General features: G+C 45.1%; 5 protein-coding genes, 2 non-coding genes and 3 pseudogenes across 7 annotated transcripts in view, besides 1 other annotated feature; 2 read left to right on the top strand and 8 right to left on the bottom strand.

Moving 5' to 3' along the window:
• Window positions 1–1,024: 1,024 nt before the first annotated feature.
• Window positions 1,025–1,096, bottom strand: tRNA-Gly (GCC). The gene has a single exon. It is a non-coding gene; the product is annotated as a tRNA-Gly (tRNA).
• A 13,960-nt stretch (window positions 1,097–15,056) lies between these two features.
• Window positions 15,057–17,534: a sequence feature (horizontally transferred from chloroplast DNA).
• Window positions 15,079–15,201, bottom strand: psbJ (PSII reaction center subunit X). The gene has a single exon. It carries the CDS (start codon window positions 15,199–15,201, stop codon window positions 15,079–15,081), a length of 123 nt encoding a protein of 40 aa, YP_002608344.1.
• psbL (PSII reaction center subunit XII) lies at window positions 15,332–15,457 on the bottom strand (annotated as a pseudogene).
• Window positions 15,480–15,599, bottom strand: psbF (PSII reaction center subunit VI; annotated as a pseudogene).
• Window positions 15,615–15,890, bottom strand: psbE (PSII reaction center subunit V; annotated as a pseudogene).
• Window positions 17,132–17,326, top strand: petL (cyt b6 f complex subunit VI). The gene has a single exon. It carries the CDS (start codon window positions 17,132–17,134, stop codon window positions 17,324–17,326), a length of 195 nt encoding a protein of 64 aa, YP_002608345.1.
• Window positions 17,400–17,513, top strand: petG (cyt b6 f complex subunit V). Its single transcript has one exon. The coding sequence runs from the start codon at window positions 17,400–17,402 to the stop codon at window positions 17,511–17,513; it is 114 nt and encodes a 37-aa protein (YP_002608346.1).
• A 1,052-nt stretch (window positions 17,535–18,586) lies between the features above and the next one.
• On the bottom strand, window positions 18,587–18,649 carry tRNA-Asp (GUC). The gene has a single exon. It is a non-coding gene; the product is annotated as a tRNA-Asp (tRNA).
• Window positions 18,650–19,812: 1,163 nt separating this feature from the next.
• On the bottom strand, window positions 19,813–21,537 carry ccmFN. The gene has a single exon. The coding sequence runs from the start codon at window positions 21,535–21,537 to the stop codon at window positions 19,813–19,815; it is 1,725 nt and encodes a 574-aa protein (YP_002608347.1).
• Window positions 21,538–22,435: 898 nt separating this feature from the next.
• The window catches only part of nad7 (NADH dehydrogenase subunit 7), a 6,785-nt gene continuing 6,720 nt past the window's right edge, over window positions 22,436–22,500 (bottom strand). The window contains exon 5 of the mRNA in view: window positions 22,436–22,500. This exon is cut by the window's right edge and continues 197 nt beyond it. Coding sequence (YP_002608348.1) covers window positions 22,436–22,500 — 65 coding nt within the window.

A 22,500-nucleotide genomic window follows, 5' to 3' on the forward strand; every position in this document is an offset into this window, starting at 1 on the left:
GGACAAACCTTCGATCTATCTGCCCCTAGCTCTATAATCCACCCATCTTCCCCAGTCCCTGAAAGCCCATCCTCTTAAGATCTACGAGCAACCTGATTTACAATCAGCCTGCTTAAGATCTACGAGCAACCTAGCCCTCTTTCTCAACTCGAGTCTTAAGTTCAGCGGCTTTCATCGTTGACGAACACCTGCGCTAATAAGACAAAACAAAGAAGTGGGGAGTCTATGCCTTGAATGAATCAGTAACAACGGATTAGTGGAATGAGGGATCAAGAGACGGATAGGGGGGGGGGAATGGCCTATCAATCATTGGTGACCTTCCCTTGAACCGGTCACGGAGCTCTCAACTGAGTTGTTTAGGTTCTGGAATTCCATCTCTAGTTGGGGGTTTCGGTTCGAAGGTTCTAAAATGTGGTGCGGGTTCATCTCTCTCGACCAGTTCAGGTTCAAGGGAAGGGTGATCGAGGGGACCCAGACTTTAGATCTCTTCTCTATGGCGGGAGGTTGATTTCGTATCAAGAGTGTGTTGGGGAGGCCAGGGAAGACGGATTGGATCGAGAGGCGATGCCTATGCTCTTTATCGAGAGGATTCCCATCATTTGCAGTCTCCGGTGAAGGAGACAAGGGCGAGGCACCGAACATGTTCTATCCTCAACCTCCATCCGTCATTAGTAATCTCAATCCGCTTTTCCTATTCACTAGTACACTGCGCGCTACAACTAGCAGCCCCTTGTATAGTAAGGGAAAACGCTAGCGCGCTAGCTAGCTACAACTAGTTAGAACCCCTACTTTATGGGATATTTGAAGAAGCCTGCTGAAAAACAGAAGCGCGCTAGCGCGCAACGGCTGAAAAGCCAGCAACTTGTTAGGAGTAGGTTTTGGCTTGCCCCTTTCAACTTATTAGTAAGATAGGTGCTTAACGCCCTATACAAGACAAGGGGCTGCTTGCTGCTCGCCCCTATAGGGGCTTATGCACTCCACTCGCTGCCTACTCCACTCGTTACCACTAAACGACGAAGCCAGGAGCGGAAGGAGGGACTTGAACCCTCAACCTCAGCCTTGGCAAGGCTATGCTCTACCATTAAGCTATTTCCGCCAGCTACGGTAGTGGCGAAGCACTACTGAGCAATTCACGTATCACTTGATACGGACGACTTCTGTTTTTCCGCCGGACCACACTCTACTCTTGACCTCCGATCGAGCTACGAGCACGAGTAGGTAAGCGGCTAGGGGGGGGGAGGGGCGGCTGGGCTGCCTTTTCAATCAATCTCCGGCCGCTCAGTGCCGCTATTGGTGCGAGTTGTAAGGAGTGGAGTCTTGGTCTCGAGTCGAGCTGGGGCGTCATTTCATTCTCGTAACAGGAGTGAGTGCACCGCAAGACCAGACAAGTTGCTCCCTCGCCTCGCAGCGGCGGCATCTGTCTTTTAAGTTAAGTAATTTCCTAAGACGGCTCCTCTTATTCTACGATAATCCAAGCAGCAGCTCCACGAGTCCGCTCGGAACCGGTCGATTCCTGAGCCATTCGTTCTCCCCTCTCGGTTGGCGTTTGCCAGCCACTAGAGCAAGTAAGAGAACCTACAGTGAATGAACTTAAAGAACCGCAGATTTTGACCGGATTTTACACCTTTGTGTCTGGCTATGTATATGGATGTGCATAAAGAAGGGACGGGACATCTCTCGCCTTTTTTGGGGGGGAAGAGAGAGGGAATAAGCTGCAGCGGCACCTCACGAACTTCTTACTGGGGCAGCACCATCCTATAGGCATTTGCGAGTGTTTGGATGCACTTGTTTTGTTCATATTCCTGCGCAGTTAAGCGAAAAATTGTCCCCAAGGCAACCACTTGTGTCTTTCTTGGATATGTTCAGTCCGGGTATAGATGCTATGACGTGAAATCCAAGAGACTCGATGTATCCTTGAATGTTCTCTTTAATGAGGTCGCCTCATATTTTCCTTAACCTAATTAATCAGCCCCGGGGGAGAATGGTAATGGAGATGTATTGTGGCCTTCTCCTGTTCATCAACTCGAACCTCATTCTTCTGCAGTTGATGTTACGGATCAGCCTCACTCTTCAGGCCAGCAGCTTTGCCCAGCATCTTCTGCCGATTGTCAGCCTGTTCAGCTGACCTCAGAGGATTCCAGTCACCCGGCACAGCATCTTTCTTCTCGTCGGCGATTACTTTCTCTTTCCCAGGCTCAGACTACTCCAGAAGATCAGCAGTCTAGCCCAGTTGCTTCCCTTCCAGTCGCTTCCTCAGATTCTGGATCCCTCTCTCAGGTTCGTCGATCCTCTCAAGTTTCTTATCCCGTTAAAGGATTTTTGTCTTCTCTTATGAATCGTTTTCCCCAAAACAGCGAGCTTACCTCATGTCAGTTCAATCTTCTCATGAACCTGAATCATTTGCTGAAGCCTCCAATCATTCTTGCTGGAGAGATGCTATGCAGGAAGAAATCAATGCCCGAAAAAAAAGATCCTTCTGCCCTGCAACCTCTGCCACATACTCTTCATCCTCCACTAAGCCCAGCACATCAAACCTGTTACCTTTTTTGTGAAATTATCTTCCTCCTGGAATAGTACTGCCTTCGTCGAATGATCACATCGACAAGTTGATCAGAAACTGCAGTCCCCACCTGAACTTTTTCTGTTGGATTGGAGATATTTTGAGAGCTCTTTGGGACCCTTGGATTTATTCTTCGCAGCCTTACAATTCTCAGGTTTGTTTGTGCCCGATAACACACCACAATCACCACATAAAGCAGGTACCAAAACCCATTCATACTCGACTGGAATTCTAGTTTGAATCCTGTTCATCAGTAGATTTTGGTAATTCTGAATTCGGCATAACTTCAACGGCATAGGCCAATCTCTCTCTCTGAGTGGTGGGAGAGTCACACTGCCTATCTGCCCAGAAATTCTGCTTAGCATCTTGTTTCCTCAAAATGAAAGCCCGAGGCCCCGGAATTTCACCCAGACTGACCGCAGTTCGGGGAATACGAATACGAAGGAACTCCAAAATTTTTAAGCAAGCACTAAAAGTCGGCCATTCACGAACCAACTCTCGAGGGCGCACCTACTCTTACTAAATCAATGAAAAAACGATTAATCTATCTATTCTAGTGGTTTAGTTTCCCCAAAAGGGAAGAACTGGACCAGGATTCTCTGGCTGCCTACGTACCCCTTGCTCCTTACGGGATCAAGTCACACGTAGTTCTATTCCTTGGACGATTCTAGAAAGACAGCCACAAAAAGAATAAAACAGAATAAAAAAAAAAGAAAAGATTGTTACTTTTTACGAACCATCTGCCTCCTCTGGCGTATATTGAATAGCCCCGTTTTCTTTGACGGATATCTTTCTCCCGTTTTTTTCATATTTTAGTGCTTTGCCACCTTTAGGTAATATGAAAAGTAGTCCATGATATAGTTTGCATTCTGTTAAAAGTGCCTATAATTTCTCCTTAGTGAAATTGCTTTCATCATTCTTTGAGAAGATAGGAACAAATACTCATCGTAGAATCTGGCATGTACTAGCGTTGGAAATTTGTCCAACAAGCGTCTGTCAAAGTCATTTAGAAGGAGATTTGTTAGGCAGATTCTTACATGGGGAATGCACAATCTTTTCTCCTTTTGAGTTCATTGGATATCCAACGGTTATCATGGGCAAATCCGAGAATGATGAAATCAATTTCACGATGTACGGGTCTTTTACAATTTGTTCTATTTTAGAGAGGAGGTCCCTTTGGGAAATTAGATTGACCGATTCGGCTAAGTCAACCATTAGAAGGCGCTCGACCTTACCCCACTATTGTATTAAAGAAGGAATTTTTATCAGCAAAAAAGGAAGAATGATATCCATTCAGATTAAGGGCACGAAATTTATGATTTAGTAAAGTCCCAAGGGCGTGCTGAACCAGTGCGTCTTTCGGTCTTATGAAAATAGGCAGTTTAGAGGATTCCATTTCGGAGGCAGAAAACTTATACGATTTGTTCAATATAGCTTCCTGCAATGCTTGCAATTCCTCATAGGACAGTGCGTAATGGTCTTTACCAAAATCTTTCAGGACTGCTTCAATCATTAAGGAAAGTTCAGGTGACGACACTTCGAAATTCCTTTGTAGCTTTTTTATCATAAAGCTTTTTCTTTTATCTCTTTTTTTTGACTCCCTTACCCCAAAAAAAGACAAAAAGGGAAAGGAGGGGAAGAGAGCTTGTTTTTTGTTCGTGCTCTCCCGATGAAATTTCCTTTTCTCCCAATGGAAATGAAGGAAGAAGAAGGATCGATTCTGGTTGGGTTTTGCCAACCAAGAAAGAAAGGGACGACTTTTTTCATTCTTCAGGCAAAGAACAAAGAAAGAACACTAGCTGGAGCACACCACAAAAAGAAAGACAGAAAGAGCGAGAGCAAACCACAAAAAGAGTGACTGAGAACCAAAGGTGGAATTAGTTCCTCATCTAAGTCAGCTCTCCGAATTGGGCAGCTGACTCATTTAAGATTAGTACTAGAAGAATAGCACCAACCATAACGGAAAGTACCTTCTTACCTTGACTTTCCATCATGACTTCCTTTGGCTTTGGTTCCGGAAGTGTTCCTCGCGGGTCGAATGGTTCTCTCTGTGTAAGGGCGTCTGTTGCTCCAGATTGAATCGGATCTGGAAAAGAAGATTCTGTTACCGCTGATCTACGACCACCCTTTGCAAAGCGTCCATTTTTGCCCTTACTAGATCTACCAACCAAGGTTTCAAACAACTGGGTCCTGGTATTTCTACTATCTCAATCGGGGTATAAGCCCACCAAGCAGTAAACCCTATGAATGAGTAGGCAAAGCAGGAGAACGAACCGTGTGTCTTTTAAGTAGGAATACGTGAGACCTTCGGTTAGTGAGAAGGCTTTGATCCTCGAAGAATGATTTTTTTCATTTCCCAGTCCCAGCTCGTTTTCTGGCGAAGTTCTGATCATTTTGCTTCCTGCCTTGAAGTGCTGTCGATTTTCTAGCATCTTTTTAACCCTTTCTGGTAATTGAAAAATAGGGGTTTCCAGAGGTCTCCACAGGCTGGGAATAAATGATTGCCGTTGCCGGTTCCAAAACTCCGTTCCCAGAATATTATTTACGTCCCCCCGTTCTTGCAAAATGGGGTTTCGCCATCTCCGAGATGCTACTTTAGCTGAAATCCTGTTGATATAGATTGATTTTAGCTTACGTATCATCTCTTCTTCGGTCTTATTCTTGTTACTTCTGACTTCAGGTGCGGGTTCTCTCGATGAGGAAGGTCCCGCATTGTCTAAGTTACTATTTCTTATTGGGGATACTCTGCACTCAGGTTTTCCCGAAGTGAATTTATTGAACACTGATATCATCGAGACTGCCTTAAATTGTTGTGTCCGCCGGAAAATTTAGGCCGCGGGTATACCTGGAAAAAAAAAGAAAGGGTTGTCGATGACTTAACTTTTAGGGATTGAAGAAAGTGAAGGATTCAATCCAGCCGTGCCCCCCATCTCCACGGCGACCCTTAAAAAAAAACGATTCAGAGAAGGGATTCCCTCCTACTCTTAAGACTGACTTCAATTGAAAGGGAAAAGTCAAGTCAAGTAGAGCAGACCGCTAGAAAAAAGGCAGAAGCAGTCCGCACCAGTGTGGCTGCGCGGCAAATTTATTCTCCCCCCCTAGTATGCCACCGTTAAGGCTGAAGCGTACTAAGATTTTCGCAAGAGTGGCAAGAATCGGGTCAGACCCTCGCCGGGACGTGGTAGCTACTCGCCCTACACTCGGATCACGAAATTCCACTTTGGTTCACGAGGCCCAGAAGCTCGAAGCATCATCCCCGTTATGAAGAGAAGCTCCTAATTACCAAATGTCTAGTTTGGTTGGTGATTCGGTCACCCGCTTGTTCGCTTCCAACACAAGCCCGCTATCTTTTGCTCGCCCCCCACCACAAGGACCGGTTCCACGACTTGTCAGCCTGGATACACAACTTGATTTTTCAACCAGAAAGATAGAAAAAGGCAATGTAACTGGGGGCCAAGCGTACCTCCCGCTCGGGAACAGGCTAAGGCAGAAGCACTTGCCACACGTACTAATGCCAATTGGATAAACAAGGTTCCCTACTAATGCGCGCCCTCGGTGAAGAAAGTAAAGGCACAACAACCACGCACCTCTGGTTATTCCGGGCGTTCCATTAGAGTGAGGATGGGGCGAAACGGGGGATGTCCAGTCAACCAATGAAGGGAGGTTGGGCCCCAGGGTAGATAGAACCAATCAACACCTCTCTTCTGTTTTCACCGCGGAATAATAACAGAGCCAATCCCGAAGAGTCCCGAGACTCGGAGGGAATATGGGGACTATCAGCCTGAGCTTCTAGGCCCGGACCCGGAGAGGTTCGACCTCGGAGGGCCCACAACAACAACAGCTATTTCTTTTTCGTCTGCAAAAACCGCTTTCCCACTGACAGGAAAATGATGAGAATCAGACTGCTGCCCACTATAAAGTCCAGTGGCTGAGAAAAAGGAAGACAGTCAGCAACACACTGAATAGAAGGAGACAGACCGAAAGGAGGAAGACAGTCACCCACTTCCCCCATGCCAGGCTGTCCCAAAACGGATTACTAGACGAATAAAGGGACCAGGAAAAACTACCTACATTTGACAAAAACCACAAAACAAAAACAAAAACCAGAAGTTTCTACCCTCCACGGAACACAAACTATACCGCCCTTGTAACCATATGCGTCCACTCTTTAAGTTTCTCAGGGATTACCGGGGGCGGCATAGGGAGAACGTATCAGGCAACCCCGTAACAGACAAACAAATCTGCATTTTAACAAATTTATGAGAATTATGTTCTCTCCCCTTTCGGCCTTGTTCTTCTACAAAGAGCCGTGCTTTTGTCTGCATTTTCAATTGATATTTCTTCACTAGGCGAGGAAGTTGATTCGAGTAGAAAGCGATTTTCCTCTCTTTTTGAGGATGCTTTTGCATAAAAAAATGCTTGGAGAAATTCGTTCGCTCTAATTCGGATAAGGTTATTAAAGTACCTAAGAATTTCCGCTTGGCTACGCTGTTCTGTGCAAGTGAAAGCGAAGGCTATCCGTACTTTGATTAAGGATAATAGAATTCGTAGAAAGGCGGATAGCGTTTTCTTTTTGTCCATTTTCGCTTGCTCCAAATTGAACTTCTTCTTCCGGGGGGCCCTAGTTTCAAGGTTCCCTTTTTTCCTTGAGACAACTAAGCCTAAAAAAACAAGTCTTTTTTTAGGTCTTTCCCGGATTCTTTCTACGGAAGTTTCCTCAAGCTTGATCTTTTGTAAGGCTTCTTGAAAGAACTTCCTAAACCTGTGATAAAGTGCTTCGGAATTCTTTCCGCTTTTGATAGCAATGAGCATGTCATCCGCATACCGAACGTAACCGATTTCCCCTTCCGCTTGTTGTATAAAGGAATCCATTTTGATATCTAATTGGTGTAAAAAGAGATTCATAAGCACGGGGGAAAGGGGGCTTCCTTGCGGTATTCCTTTCGTTTGGTTTGAGTAGTCATTTCCCTTTTTGTCTAATATAGGCGTTTTTACAAAGTTCAATAGTTGATGACAAAGGAATTCATTCTCTTCACCTAAAGAGTCTTGTAGAACGGAGATTAAGATCTTATGATCAATGTTATCAAAACACTTAACAATATCTGCTTTAGTCTATCAATTGGTCCCCAGTTTTGCATTTCCAAAAAGAAGTGGTCCTCTTCCTTTTCGAAATCCGTGGGAATGGGGCAAAAAGAGATCCTCAAAAACTATATTCAGTAAGTGAGAAAGGGCATCCATCACTAACCGATCATCTTGGTTTGGTTGAGTTATAGGTCGTAGCTGCTCCGGTTTGTTTAATTTAGGAATCCAAGAACGGTACATCGAGGAAAAGTGAAAGGTAGAGTTCAAAAGTTCCTTTTTCACTTCTTGCAATTTCCTTTTGGGCGTTAGGTCCTTATAAGGGTCTTTTGTTTCCCAAAGAGAATCCACTATTTTTACTAATTTATCCATCAAACCTTTCCTCTTAAGACTACTTTCTTCGTCTCTCAGAAGAGTTAACAAATCTTGACTCTTTCTGACATTTTGGTTGGTTTCCATGTATTTGTTTTTGAATATGGTTCAGTAAAGGAGATCAAAGGATAACATTTTATTCCCTATTAAAAGGCTTTTAGCGAGTATAATAATATATACTCATACTGAAGCTTTAACAGCTCTTTTACTTCCTTTCGGGTGAGTTTAGTTTCGCTGTTTTCTTCTCTTACTGATCTACGACCACCCTTAATCGATTTCTTTGTTAAATATCTTCCCCTGCGTCCCTTCAAGTGGCAGGCCAGGGGCTTCGGTTGATAGGTGCATACACATGGTGGCATCAGTCGAGTGTCCTTGTTTTGTTAGCGAATCGATCTGATCTGCCCTTTCCGCTCTTTTGATAATGGTCTTCGGTCATCCTTCCCTGTAATTGTAAATATGTTCTCTTGCCCGGTCGGCAGTTTTGTGCTTTTCTTAAGCCAATTGCATTCCGGTCTGAGGGAGAGTCTAGCAAGGGCTCTAATTGATCTGCCCGCTCAAGTGTGGAAAAGCTTCTCAATCGCCGCCTATATCGCTTGGGCTCTTTAGGCTTACTTTACTTGGGCCAGGCTAAAGATGTGCTTTCAAAGGGCTTTCTTTAATTAGTTCTCTTCCCCCGCCTAGTTCGGTGCTATCACTATCAGTAGTAAACACGAATTCCTTTATTCAATTCTGATTTACGACCCCCCTTGCCTTTGTTAGTTCTTATATTTTCTCCCCTATTTACTACTTAGGCTAGCGAGGCTGTTAAATTTCTCTTTCATAGAGATCTTCCCGCTCTTCTTAGCTCTTCTTTCCTTGGTACTTTCATTTCAGCAAGTACTTTCCTAAGTCAGTGCCAGAGGGAATGAGTGAATCTCGATCTGTATTCAAGGTATGCCCTTTCCACTTCTGTTATAATAGATGCTTCGGTTGAGCTGATAAGGGCTGGTTAGCGAAGTAAATCCTTTGCTTGGTGCCTAGGAGGTCGGAGATCAGAGCGCTAACATGATCTACGACCAACCTTGCAGTCAAGTCCTTTCGAGCCGTAGTTTGCTTCTTCTTGAGAAGAGCTGAAACCCTTCTCAATGGCAATGTGAATTAGTCACAAACTTTAGTTGAGGGGGTCGACTAGTTCTTTTCTTTCTTTTTTCGTGATTTTTTTATTTGAGTTGTGAGGAAAATTTCTTCTCGGACTACGCTCTCCTAGGCGATGATCTCGTTCGTTCTAGGAAAGGAGAGGTATAGCAAAGAGTACCCAAGAAGGGATCGCTGAGTTAGGAGTCAAGATATCAATAGCCAAATCATGGAGCAAGAAAAGGCCCCGGCTAACGCGCCTTTCTCCAGTAAATCTTTCGCTAACGAGCGCTCATCCTGTTTCAAAGGCGCGCTAGCACGCTTAATATTAATAGTAAAGATAGTCAAGGGCCGTTGCTTGTTTGGTCGTTAGATCAGAGTAAGATCGTAGACCACTTCTGATCAAAGATCAGCCTGATCTACGAGCACCCTTCTCGTTCCGACCAGCTTGATCTACGAGCAACCTTGCTTGGTTCCTGAAAATGATCGTAGACCACCCTTCTCGTTCCGACCAGCTTGATCGTAGAGCACCCTGATTTACAATCAGCCTGCCTAAGATCGTAGGGGAGCACCCTGATCGTTCCGACCACTTCTGATCAAAGATCAGCCTGATCTACGACCAACCTCTACCTATCGATCCAGACCCTGCTTGAAAATATGCTTCAAACGCCTCTTTGATTTTTCAAAAAGAAAGAAGTAGTAGTCTTCCCGGGTCTCACTGTTCGGATAACTTTCCTTTGAATCCTACTGCATAGGCAAGATCTCATCCTTCGGCGAATCTTGGGACTCAGAAGAGTGCTCCCTACGACGGGAAATCGGGGTCCAAAGACCATCTCTTCGACGACGTGGACACGGGGAATCCCATCATGGGCGATCCGACAAGAGAGATGCAGAAGAATATGCCCTCCTCAACGGGTCAAGCCCCCGCTCAGAACTAAAGGATCCTGAACATCGGCACTCACTGCATGAGCTCATAGGGCAAGATGAAGATCCGGATAAAGGCTAAACAGATCGTCACCACACATCGTCAACTTTACCTTGGCATGCTTCCATCAGCGCTGAAAAGACAGCATTGAACGAGAAGAGAACTAAGGCAAGGCTGGTGATGTGCCACTGTATGGAGGGCTCAGAGAGAGTAGAAGTGCTTTCCTTCACGCTGAGCGTGAACTTCCGATTTCAGGCTGCTGCTATACGAGGAAGATTGCTTATGACATCAATCAGCTAGGTCCGTCTGTCGAATAGTTTTTCAATGCATGCGATCTTTCGAGTAGGATTAGAGTGAAGGGTCTCGCTTTCAAGTTGTATCGGCTGGCAATATGCCATAGCGGCAGGTTCAGAATCGGACCCTCGCACCGAGATAAAACCAGAGCTCTTTCAAAAAGACAGGGACAGAGCAAAAAATGAGTCGCGATTGGGGAGGAAAAGTCACTTGTTTCCAAAGATAGGGGGCGCAAGGGTGGTCTACGATCAGGTGGGGGATTGATTCAAAAAGTGGTTTCAATAAAAACAGGGAACAAGCCCAGTATAGGGCTTTGCAGGGACCAGTTCGGAGTACTCAGTGGTGAGGAAAGCAGTAGCTTGCTTTCGACCTAAGAGGGAAGCACAAGTGGAAGATCGACTGGAAGAGAGAGGACAGAGGAAGCTTACTCAACCATCGGTGGAAGGGACCGGATCCCGTGATCTACGACCACTTCTGATCTTCAATCAGCCTGATCGTAGACCACCCTGACTTTGACCGCTTTCTGATCGCTGGTCAATGAAAAGCCCGGATCCTTAGCCCTATCCTTTGCTGGCAGGTTGCCCCACCCTAAACGGCCTTGCTCTTTGCTTTATTGTTGGATGGGGAAGAATAAGGTTAGACTGTCTCTGGGCAGCGAAACCTACGATTGAGGTCTTTAAGTTTGGGAGCATACAAGAAAGAGAGTCGTTTTGTAATCTTATCAAATCGGTGTTAAAACAGTAGCTTTTTCAGACCAAAAATAAGCGCTTTAATGCGGGGACCGTAAGCCCCTACTCCTAATAAGTTGCGGAATTCAGTCCCTTCCAATATGAGTGTCAGACTTGCCTCCCTCTCGGAGCCCACCCTTCATACTAGCATCAGCCTTATGATCTACGAGCAACCTCCTGTGCAAAAAAAAAAGCAGCTAACTGAGAATCCGCTTTTCCTGGACCCGGCAAAGCACCAACCAGTTTCGGCTCCAGCAGTCCGAGCACAGTCAGTGGGACAAAGAGTGGAAGTCGGAGCAAAAGTATACCGCATAGAAGGGCTCTCATGAAAATGATAGAGTTGTGGAATCCTGTCCCAAAGGGAAGTACTAGTTCTCCCACAAAGAGGAGCTTTCGTGACCAGCAAATAAGTGAGCCGGGGCTTGAGTCTCAGGAAAGGCAAAAAAGTTGTGCTCAACTGAGTTTGAGAGGGCAGTTCGAAGAGGAAGGCAAGCGGTCTATGGTTCTCGCTTTCGAAAAAGGGGTCTCCGCCAGAAAAGAAGGGATTTCGTAGATCAGACAACAGTAGTTGGAGGAGCCCAGTTACCGAAGGAAAGTCACAAATACGACGAAAATACGGGTTCCATGGACAGAGTGTGAGCCAGCCAAAGAGTTCGGCCAATACTGGAATAGTCGACTCGTGAGCAGGGCGGGGAACAAACAAGAGAAGATCAGGTCAGGCAAGAGGGCACAGTCCGAAGCGTTCGGCAAGCGGTCTCACCCAATCATCGGTCAACTGAGGTTCGGCCTACTCTGAAACTCGCTTATTCCTCTCTAACACTTTCTTCTGTCTATTCCTTTCTAACAGTTAGTTACCGGTCCGACTACCAAACTCTGTTTGCTCAATGAAAAGTGAAGGCCCGCATCGTCAAAGAAGATATCATGATGCTATGCTACCTTTTGCGAATGACGACAGTACGGTGATTTCGGCTTTTCAAAAGGGTGACATTGTAGGTTAGATTCCTACTTGTTGAAGGTCTATAGTGATGTTTTCTGTTATAATGACAATTAGGTAGTTACAGTAGTCTGCCTATAGTCTCATTCATTGACGTAGATAACGAGATTACACTCTCGTTGACTACCTGCTTCTAGTGCGACAGAGAATGCAAGCAAACAGAGTCGCCGCTGCCCAAATCTTATTAGGTAGGTCTCCAGTCGATGAAAGCAACTTGCAAACTCTGTGCACGACAAGTAGGAAATCTATAGAGTGTCCAGTGAGACTAGTTTTATTAGATAGCTGGGTAGTGAGCGAGTAAAGGCGAAACTGAGGTTTGGAACCCACTAAAAAAGCGTTTAGCTTTCGGTAACCTTGCGAGGTTGGGAGTCATATCAGTGAATGTTCTTGTCTTCGCTTGCTCTACTGATCTGTCGATTCAATCTCCGTCTCGTTATTAGGTGCCCAGACTTTTTGATTGATAAATATTGCAAAAAGTATGATAGTTAAGGAAAACACCTGTATTTTGGCCTATGCGACTACTTTGACCACCGACGGGCCCACTAGGCTTGTTGATCTACGTAATCCGGTCTTTCCGACTCCTACCCCCATTCCTTTTGACGACCAGTGGGACAACTCACCCTCATAAGAGGAACCAAGTGGCTCTTCCACGGATAACAATTCTTTATTTAGGGCTCCAGTGATAGGTAACCCCCCGTCACTTGAAAGCTCACTTTCCTCTCTAAAAGAGGGAGGATTCCTCTTTCGAAAAGAGACATCTTGAAACGAATATATAGACGAATAGAACAAGTTGTTATCCACAGGACAATACTTCGACTGATGGACCATACCCGGGGCTGAAGCACTCACTTGTTGAGCAACCTACTCCTAATTCAACTGTTTGCTCTTCTATTGCTCAGACTTACTCCGGACCCGACAACTGGTTCCCTGTCCACTAGAAGCTGGATCTCGCCTCACTCCCCTATAAAAGCACCCTATTTCAGGGAAAAAAACCTTCATTCAGATCATTCAAAGTGGGAAGGAAGGGGTTCCCTATTGGCGGTCAGAGTCAGAAGAGGGCTCAATCCGGTACAAAAAGGAAATCCTTAGTGGGACAGAAAAGGAAGACGAAAGGGCTCTCTTTGAAGCAAGATTCTTTTAGTTCCGCTAGTCAAAACAGCTAGCTAAGGGCATAAGACCTGTGTTTTCATGAACCTTGAGTCAGAGAAGTGCAGGTGCAGTAGCTAGGCTTCGGTCAGCAGTGAAGCAAGGATCCCACTTTTCGTGACCAGAGAGGTAGGGAATGAACGCTCAATACCCTCGACGGAAGAGAAGGTAGCAGTTAGCTAGGTTCGCCCAATAGGGACAGGGAAAGGGACAAGTCAGTGTAGACTAGGTCTGCATGTTGAGCACTCTTGGAATCACCGGATTCCCTCTGCGCTGATTGATGCTTTCTCTCCGACTCGATGAGACCACACTACTGAGTGAGCTTCTTTCTGGTGCTCCTCCTAGAATTCCTAATGCCTCTTGCTTCAACACAGAAGAAGTTTCTCAACCACTTTGTCATCATGATGAAAGCACAGTGAGTGAGTGATCTACGACCACCCTGATCTACGATCAGCCTTAGTGGAAGAAGAGAAGGGGAGTTCACATCATTTGTCAGACTGTTGAGCCCGGTACCGAAGCAAAGTACTCATCCGAAAAGACGGTTTGATCATGCCCTTTGTCCTCAACCCGTGGTTCTCCTATATCCCACCCTCTCGGAGAAAAAGCGGATTTACAATCAGCCTGCTTAAGATCTACGACCAACCTTGGCTCTCCTCTCCCCTATAGCTTTTGTTTGAGATGAGCTTCCGGCTTTGAGCAGAGCCGGGAGCAGATACAGGATCAGAGAAAGACCTCCTTGCTTTCCGAATAGCCGGCTTTGGCGATTGCACTTTCCATCCCTTACAACATAGGGCTTGCGGAAAGAGTAGTAGAAGAAACCGAGACGAGAGAGAGAAACAAGTCCCGCTTCGCTTTAAAGGAAAGGGGGGAAGATCAAAACTCTCTTTAGCGGTTCGTAGGTGCCTTATTGGATCTAGTAAGGGGAGCTAGAGCTAGAGTAGCATTCCCAAGCACTACCCTCAGTTGCAGCCCCAGGTCCATATAAAGCAGTCAATCTACCAGCAGCAGAGGCTGCAGATACATGTCCACCTGTTTATCTACTACCATAAGCGGGAGCAGTTGCAGGTATCGAGTGTTGTGAGGGCTTTCATTTGCGCGTTAAGGGCAGTTTCTGTTATAGCACTAGGAATCGGTGCCGTTAGTCTAAGCTAAAACAGAGGGCGTTAAGCTTCCGTATTCCGTACGCTAGGAAGCCGATCCGAACTTTCATCATAGCCTTTGCTTGAACCGAAGAGAGCGATGCGAACAGTTCAGGAGGTCGCAGATAAAACCCTTAGTTCAGTGCCGGGTTTCATAAGTACTCTCGGTCAATCATAGAATTATCCAGACGGGATGGGGTGTAGGCACGTTTATTGGAGCAGTTGGGAAGAACACCGGCCGATTTTTTTTTTTCAATCGTTAGAAAAAGGAGCTTGGTCAGCCATGTTCCCTACGTACCCTCTCGTTATTCCCATGATTCCCCGTTGCACCTATTCTCCGCAACCGTCGGTTCCGATCTATCTCGGGTACGGTCACTGCACTCCAATCGTTGTATCTCCAATCTCTGCCTCGGTTGGTGCACCTATGGTTCTTAAGGTTGTTGATGCCAAGAAAGAAAAAAAAAAGAAGATTCTTTCTCCTCTAGTTGCGAAGGGTACTGCTTACTACAGATTCGAGTGAAATGGCTGGTGGTAATGATGCGTGGTAAGGTCGCTGCTAACGAATGGTGGGTGCGTGGAGAATGCTATGGATTCGAGCTCCATTTCCCTCTCGGTACTTAGATCTTCCTCTAGTGATCTACGACCAACCTGATCTTCGACCACCCTACTGCTGCCCGGTTCTTTTGTCATTTTGAATCGGAACAGGTACAACCCAGTTCATCCGATTACTACAGGGATGAACCCAATCCGGAATATGAACCGTAAAAGAAAAGACCTATTGAACCGATCACAGGAATACCAGTTACAGTACCTATCAGCCAAAGAGGAATCCTTCCGGTAGTATCGGCCATTTACCCCACTTCCCTCCACATTTCATCAAGTGGTCATGCTAGAGACATAAACAGTCATGGATAATTATGAGATGAGATCCTTCCGAATGGGATAAGAGAATTCCTACTATTACTATTCTCTTTCTTTCTCTTCATTTTAGAAAGAATTTTAAAAGAAAACAGCTAGTTCAGCTCGTCATATATAGGGTAAGAACCCCCAGTAGAGACTGGTACGATTCAATTCAACATTTTGTTTGTTCGGGTTTGATTGTGTCGTAGCTCTATAATTCGGATTAGGTTTCTCGTTGGATGAACTGCATTGCTGATATTGACCCCAAAAAAGAAAGGGTAGGTACAGCTAGTCCGTGAACAGCCAACCATCGCACTGTAAAAATGGGATAGGTTCGATCTAAGCTTACTAAGAGGGGGGCCTCCTAAAAGGATCTACTAAATGAATCGAGTTGTGCCAAAGGATCAAAACGGCCAGGCCAGTTATTAATTCCATTCCTTGTCGGCTCTCTGTAAAATACTCGTTTGGCCGAGGGCTCCCAAACCTATACCAGAAGAGGAAGCAAAACCCGTGCTGACGAATAACCAACCCCCTTAATTCGTCGAGTAAATAGGGAAGGTATAGGTTTGCTATGAATGACCCAGTATCGAATACAGGTAATAATATCAGCAAAAGAACATTCTCCCGTGCTTCCAGACATGCTGAGCTCCACATATTCATGTACAGTCAAAGGGGGGATTTATTCTGTGAAAGATGGGATCAGTAAATGGAAATTCACTGAGATTTCATCTTTGTGAGATCCTCAATAGTGTACCGAGGGTGTGAGTATACCGAATCAGTATAGCTATCCTTCTTCTGACACAGCAACGCAATTTCAATCAGTATAGAAAAGAAGTGATACAACATTTCTTTCTTCCTTTCTTGTTGCTTGTCAATGCAGAACCATGTGCCATTCAATAGAAAATTCCTCTTCTTTAGTATAGGGTTTCTTTCCATTACTGGCTTCAGACTAGAAACTGAAGATCTGGTAAAGTTTGAGTCCGACGAGTTGGGTTCTAATAATTCATGAAAGAGATTCTCATATTCCCACAATTCAATTAGATGCGAAATCTAGAAAGCCCCTTTTCATGGTTGTAGAAAAGGTTTTTTTCTTTTTGTTCGAATCCTTTCATTTTAAGGAATTGGTTGGTCGTACAATAACAAGTATTCTAGTAGATAGTCTTCGATGAAAGAAACAGAACAAACAATAAAATAATTGGAACAATCAATATTCGTGATGCAAGCATTGCTGTATTAGATCCAAAGGTTTTTTCTTGACCTAGCTACAAGGGTGGGACTCCCTAATATTGAAATAAAAGAGAACCTAAAAGGAAAAGAACATAGGAATTAGTAGTCTTAGAATCGAGTTAGACCGAAATAAAGGTTTGATTTCTTCGAGCGATCGTGCGATAATTTCTTCTCATTCGAGATATTATGTGCAATTAATGAACCTACTACTGAATCTAATGAGTTAAAGTCAAGTCAAAGTCTTAGTTGGTCGTTGTTCGTTCCAAAATAGAAAATGGATTTGATACAATTGAAAAAGAAAATAAATTTGAAAAAAAAAAAATTATTTTCCGGAGTTTCATTTGTGAATGAAGTTACACGACACAGTTCTTATTACTATTACTTTATAAAAGAGTTGCCATATCTCGGAAATTGGGTCTGTTGATTCGGAATCACGGGATGGGTAGATGTAACAGATGATGAATCCATTTTTTTTTTCTACCTCTGTAACTCTATCTTTGTGAGTGCCTTCTATAAGGATAATGACTGATGAATCAAAAACTGTCAATTGGTATTTTTTCTTATCCTCGTATCTTGCAAAAATGGAAACTTAGGTAAGTTTTTTAAAAACTTTATTATTATATATATAAATAACGTATCTCATTTAGCTTCTTCATGCTTACTATAACTAGTTATTTCGGTTTTCTACTGGCGGCTTCAACTATAACCCCAGCTCTTTTTATTGGTCTGAGCAAGATACGACTTATTCGAAATTCATTGAATGAACAATTCATAAAAATAAATGTTTCTGTGAGATTCCAGGTATGGAATACTGCCTTCCCGCGTCAATTGCCAATTCTTGGTCATTGAGATTCATGGGCGATTCGGATGTTTATTTAGGTGCTTAACGCCCTCTCGTTTTTCCCCTTTCAAACAAATCGAAATGATTGAAGTTTTTCTATTTGGAATCGTGTTAGGTCTAATTCCTATTACTTTGGCTGGATTCTTCGTAACTGCATATTTACAAGACAAAGGCGGTGATCAGTTGGACCTTTGATTAATTAACATCTCTTTTTTCCTCCTTTCTTTAATCCGCAGGAGGGTGGTCGTAGATCAGGCTGATCTTTGATCAGAAGTGCTCGTAGATCAGGCTGATTGTAAATCAGGGTGCTCTACGATCAACTTTGTTGAGGGCTGATCGCAGATCTTAGTGGGCGTAGAGAGGCAGCAGGCTGATTGTAAATCAGGGTTTTATCCGAGAGGAAGAAACCTATGATTGACTGTGAAGAATCGGTAGAAACTGACTACGCCAAAGGAGGTAGTTCCCTCGATCAAGCTTGATCGAGACAAGATGAGAGACATTCGCTATAGAGAAGAGGGACGGTTGTGAGGATGATGAGGCAGACACATTCTAAAACTAAAGCGATGCGGCTCTAAGGAATAAAGAAGTCGATAAATGAGAGAGGAAAAGAAAATAATCAAGAAGAGAAGAAAGAGGAATAAGAGAGAAGTACCTGAGGTTGTGGTATGGACAACAACTAGGGTTGTGTGGTAGTTGAGACTCCGCCCCTTCTTCTTCAGTAAAGCCGAGCTCTTTGGCTCGCCCCTCTCTCTAAATAAAGGGGCTTACGTCCTTTTAGAGAGAGGGCCTCGCTAGGGTCCCGTTCATGTTAATGTAAATCCATAAGTAGCCTCTCTTTTGTTATCCTACCTTCAGAGCAACCTACCCTATCTTCTCTCTCTTCACTTGAGTGAGTCACGGAGGACCACCCCAATGGATAGCATATCAAGCCCTGTTTGATGAGGAGGTTTGGAACCCTCCATTCATCTTCGGGTTGGTTCAGCTACATTTGCATGTGCCCCCCTAGGCTTATTAAGCTATCTGGATATCTATATCTTTTGCTCGGCTTTGGCCTCGCTCCCGAGAAGAGGTAGATAGGCCGAACCCCTTTGATCTCTAGAATCGAATAGAGCGTCAATTCTGGCGCCCTTCCAACACAGAAAAGAATCGCCGCGAGCTCTCTTTCATAACATCATCTTAGGGCGGTCTCGCTCCTCTTTCCTTCCTTCCGTAGTTGCGGTCTCGTTGTACCCAGGATCCCGCAACTTCGACTTTTTTTTCCACCAGGAGGGGTTCGAACCCGCGACTTCTGGCGTGACGGACCAGGACTCTAACCAACTTAGCGATTTCCCGCCGAAACGCTCTCTCAATGAGAGCTCATACTAAAAAGAAAAAGGAAAGGTGGCAACCTTGAATTGACTTTTGAAGCAACTGTTAAAGACTGAAAGACAGCTTTCTTACTATACTATAAGGTAAGAGCACTGCCCCCCTATCACAACAAGGCAGATAGGGCACTTAGCCAACCTTTTAGATTGAATAAAGTGATCTACGACCAACCTCACCTCTCTTTCTTACCCGCCCTTATTAGTAGTAGGCAACCTTTCTTTCTCGCCCTTCTTCCAGCTTTTTCCAGATAAAGGGCTAATAGAGTTACGCTTTCTTAGTACATTGCCTTTCATTACCAACCAGTCGTCTTACAGCACGAAGTTACCTGATGTTCGCTACTACTAATAAGAGCGGAGAGATGTTAGCCTTTCGCTATTAGTAAGCACTCCCCTAGTTTTGACCTAATGAGCTTTCTTTACGTTGAGTTAACCCGGCGGGTTCGCCTAGATGCCTAGTGGAGAACGAGCTGGTGGGAAAGAGCTGGAGATCATGAAAAGCATTTCCACACAAGGAGGCAGGCGGCTGGGAAGCTTCGCTTCTAGAATGCCGACTACATGGGAACAGATGTTGTATAGGTTGATTCTTATTCTTGCTGCCCGCTCGATTTCGAGATGTTCCCGAGAAGAAAGAGCTCGCGAGAAAGCTCGTCAGTGGAAATGGTAAAAAGTATCGATTCCGAGGAAGAAGAATCTGTTCCCATGTAGTCGGGGTCGACCACAATTTCCCAAGTAAGAAAGATAAAAAATGGAACTAATTGGAAGGAAAAGGAGGGCTTCGATCCATTGTGATTCGGTTCCTTGGTGTGGAGGGATCTCTGCCATAAAACAGAGAGCTCGTAGGCCTTATTCTGCAGATCAAAGAGCGACGTAATTCCCCATTCATCCGAAGTAGTCTTTTAGTATAGAACAGAGGCATTCTGGGCCGACTACTACGACTACATGCGCATCTAGTGCAGTGGCTTGGAATAAAAACCTTGACCATCTTCCGATAAAGAAGATACTGATCAAACGCTGTAGGCGCGGACTGCTCTACATTCAGCCACGCCACAGTGACCCCCGAACTTCTTCTAGTTGCGGGACGAAATCCGGCAGCCAATTGCTGGCTCTGAATAACCAGCCCAGCAATAAGTTCAATTCTTCCATAACATAACGGGGCGGGGTTGCGCGCGAGCCGAGTGACGTAGGTGCCTTCGCACCACAACCATCTCTTTTTTATAGGTTATACGGCCCGATGCCTGCAGCTTCATCTGGAATAAAAGAATCAGAGATATGCCAGTCATTAGAAGGAAGAACCGCCATAAAAAGATTCCTCGTGTATCATCTGTAGCAAAACTATGAACGGGAGCTAGCAATCCGGACCGTATGTAAGAGGTTCCTGAGACACAGCATGGAAGAGTCACAATATTAAGAAGCGAGGTCCAAGAATAAAGAGGGGGTCTAATTACTGAATGAATACGAGCTGTGGCTAATACCCGAGGCATAAAAGAAGCATTTTCTACGGGATCCCGAAACCACCAGCCACCCCGACCTAATTCATGATGAGCCCACCAACTTCCTGGCAAGATGCCTACGGTTAAAAACCACCGACATGTCAAGATCCAAATTAGAATAGGTTCCTGGTCCTGGTCAGAGACCACTGTGTTCGCGCCGGCGGTCCAACAAAGAGGCGAAGTAGTGGTATCTTTCTTTCCATTACGAACGACACGCTTCGCCTGCTCCCTCCCCGTGTCCACTAGCGCTCCTGTCCAGAGCGAAGAGAAGGCGAAAAAGCGCCGCCGAAGCTGCATGAGCAGGCTTATATTTCTACGCAACAATAGAGCAGGATAGCATTTTGCGTCCACATGTTTGAATTTGAGGGTAAAGAGCTCGCTTGTTATACGGGATCCGACGCATCCAGCAGAGCGAAGCAGCGTTCCATTCTTTTCGGCGGCATCCTTCCGCATTGGTGGCGAGTGGAATGCCACAATCCCATTCCAAATTTTTGATCTACATAAGCCAAAGCCCATAGCACTGGCGACGTCTCCGGCATAAATGCAAGGAGGATGTATAGCTGATATAGGATCTTGTGGAACAGGATTAGATTCTGCAAGCGGTTCGGTACAAACGAAGAAATTTCGAACAAAAGGATCGGAACTCGCTGATAGGAAAGGAGAGAAAAACAAAGCAATGCCAAGAGCTCCGTCAATCCGCTGTTCATCGATAGACGAAGCTCTCTCTTTATCATCTCGTGCCAGATGCAACAAAGGATGAGTCCTTTTTCCTTCTCGCGAACCACGGGAGCGCCTAGCGCCCAGAGGAGCAAAGCTCATTTTCCTTTCAGGGTAAAGCGTCGCATAAAAAAGGGCTGGCCCGTCAAAAGTCCGGTTCCTTCGCGAACGAAGTTCAGAATCAACAAGGGTTCGTAGAACGAAGGGAGTGTACAACTGGGGCGCAGCCCCACTTTTTTGTTCGTAACGAGGGAGAGATAGAATGGAGTTCTTCACGAAGTTCGAGACAAAGGAATAAAAAAGAGTTTCTCTATGGCCTCCTCGTTTTGAGACATTATGGCTTTGGGGTCGACACCGGTAACAAAGAAGGAATCCATAAAAACTTGGGATCCGACACCATGAAAAAATACTACCCTCATGATTAGACCATGTCCCTGTGATTTGATAAAAGAAAGGTGCATTAGCGGTTAATACGTTGTAATTGGATAAGTTATTATCAATATGACGGAACGAAAGACCAAGGAAAGAAAGAAGAATGCACCAAAATGCAGGTGCTGCACCAAACGCTGGTGGTTGTTTCGTGTTGTAAGTGAATGCAACGAAAAGACACGGAAATAACGAATAATGAAACAATTCATATATTGACATTTCGTGCTCATTTAAAAATTTCTTGTTATTCCCATCATCCGGTAACCACAGGATGATCCACAAGAAAGGTGGCAGGATTCGAACCTATGGCCGGCCCGCCCCTGACCTGCTGGGTTGGGTGGCCGGGTTAGCACCCCTCGTCGCCTCTGTACCCGAAACAGATGCGCTGCGCTACCCAGCGCGTAACCTTGTCTCCCCTACCCCTCTTCTGGTTGTGCCATTACCAATCGCGGGTAACCCCCGGGGCGGCCGCCCCTGACCTAATAAGAACGATTATCCTTATGACCAAACAAGGACCAGCTTACTTACTTCTCGAGCGAGAGTTCCACGATCCCGACCAGCAACTTGTTGGGAGTAGGGGCATCAAAGCTTGCCCAACCTAGTAAAGGGGCTTGGAGATAGAGGGTTTTCTGGGGGAGATACAGTTTCCAGGTTGGATTTTTGAGATCAAATAGGACTAGTTGGGTAGATAGAGGTGGTGAAATCTAACCTTTGCATCGATGTTTGGCAGGACGGGTCGCTTGAGTGTCAAAACCAAGCGGTGGAATAAAAACCTTGGCTTATCGAACCAGCGTATGCCCATTCCTCCTTTGATGACTCCCAGTAGATAAAGTCTAAATTTTCCAATGTGGATTGAAAGGAAATTGGGGAACATAGAGCACTTTTGACAAAGAAAGGGTGGTCTACGATCAGGCTGATTGAAGATCAGAAGTGGTCGTAGAGAAGGCTGATCTATGAGAAGAAGTGGTCGTAGAGAAGGCTGATCTATGAGAAGAAGTGGTCGGAACGAGAGGGCTGATCTATGATCAGGTTGGTCGTAGATCTTAAGAGGGTTGGTCGTAGATCAAGGTTTTTGGCTCGCAATAAAGCTAGGGTCCTGATCGAGCAACTAGTAGTCCTATCTATCTACCTCTCCAGACACAATATCTTGAGTACCTATGATGGTGACCACATCTGCTGGCA

Source organism: Vitis vinifera, mitochondrion (genome assembly GCF_030704535.1).
Source record: "Vitis vinifera mitochondrion, complete genome".
Classification (NCBI taxonomy): domain Eukaryota; kingdom Viridiplantae; phylum Streptophyta; class Magnoliopsida; order Vitales; family Vitaceae; genus Vitis; species Vitis vinifera.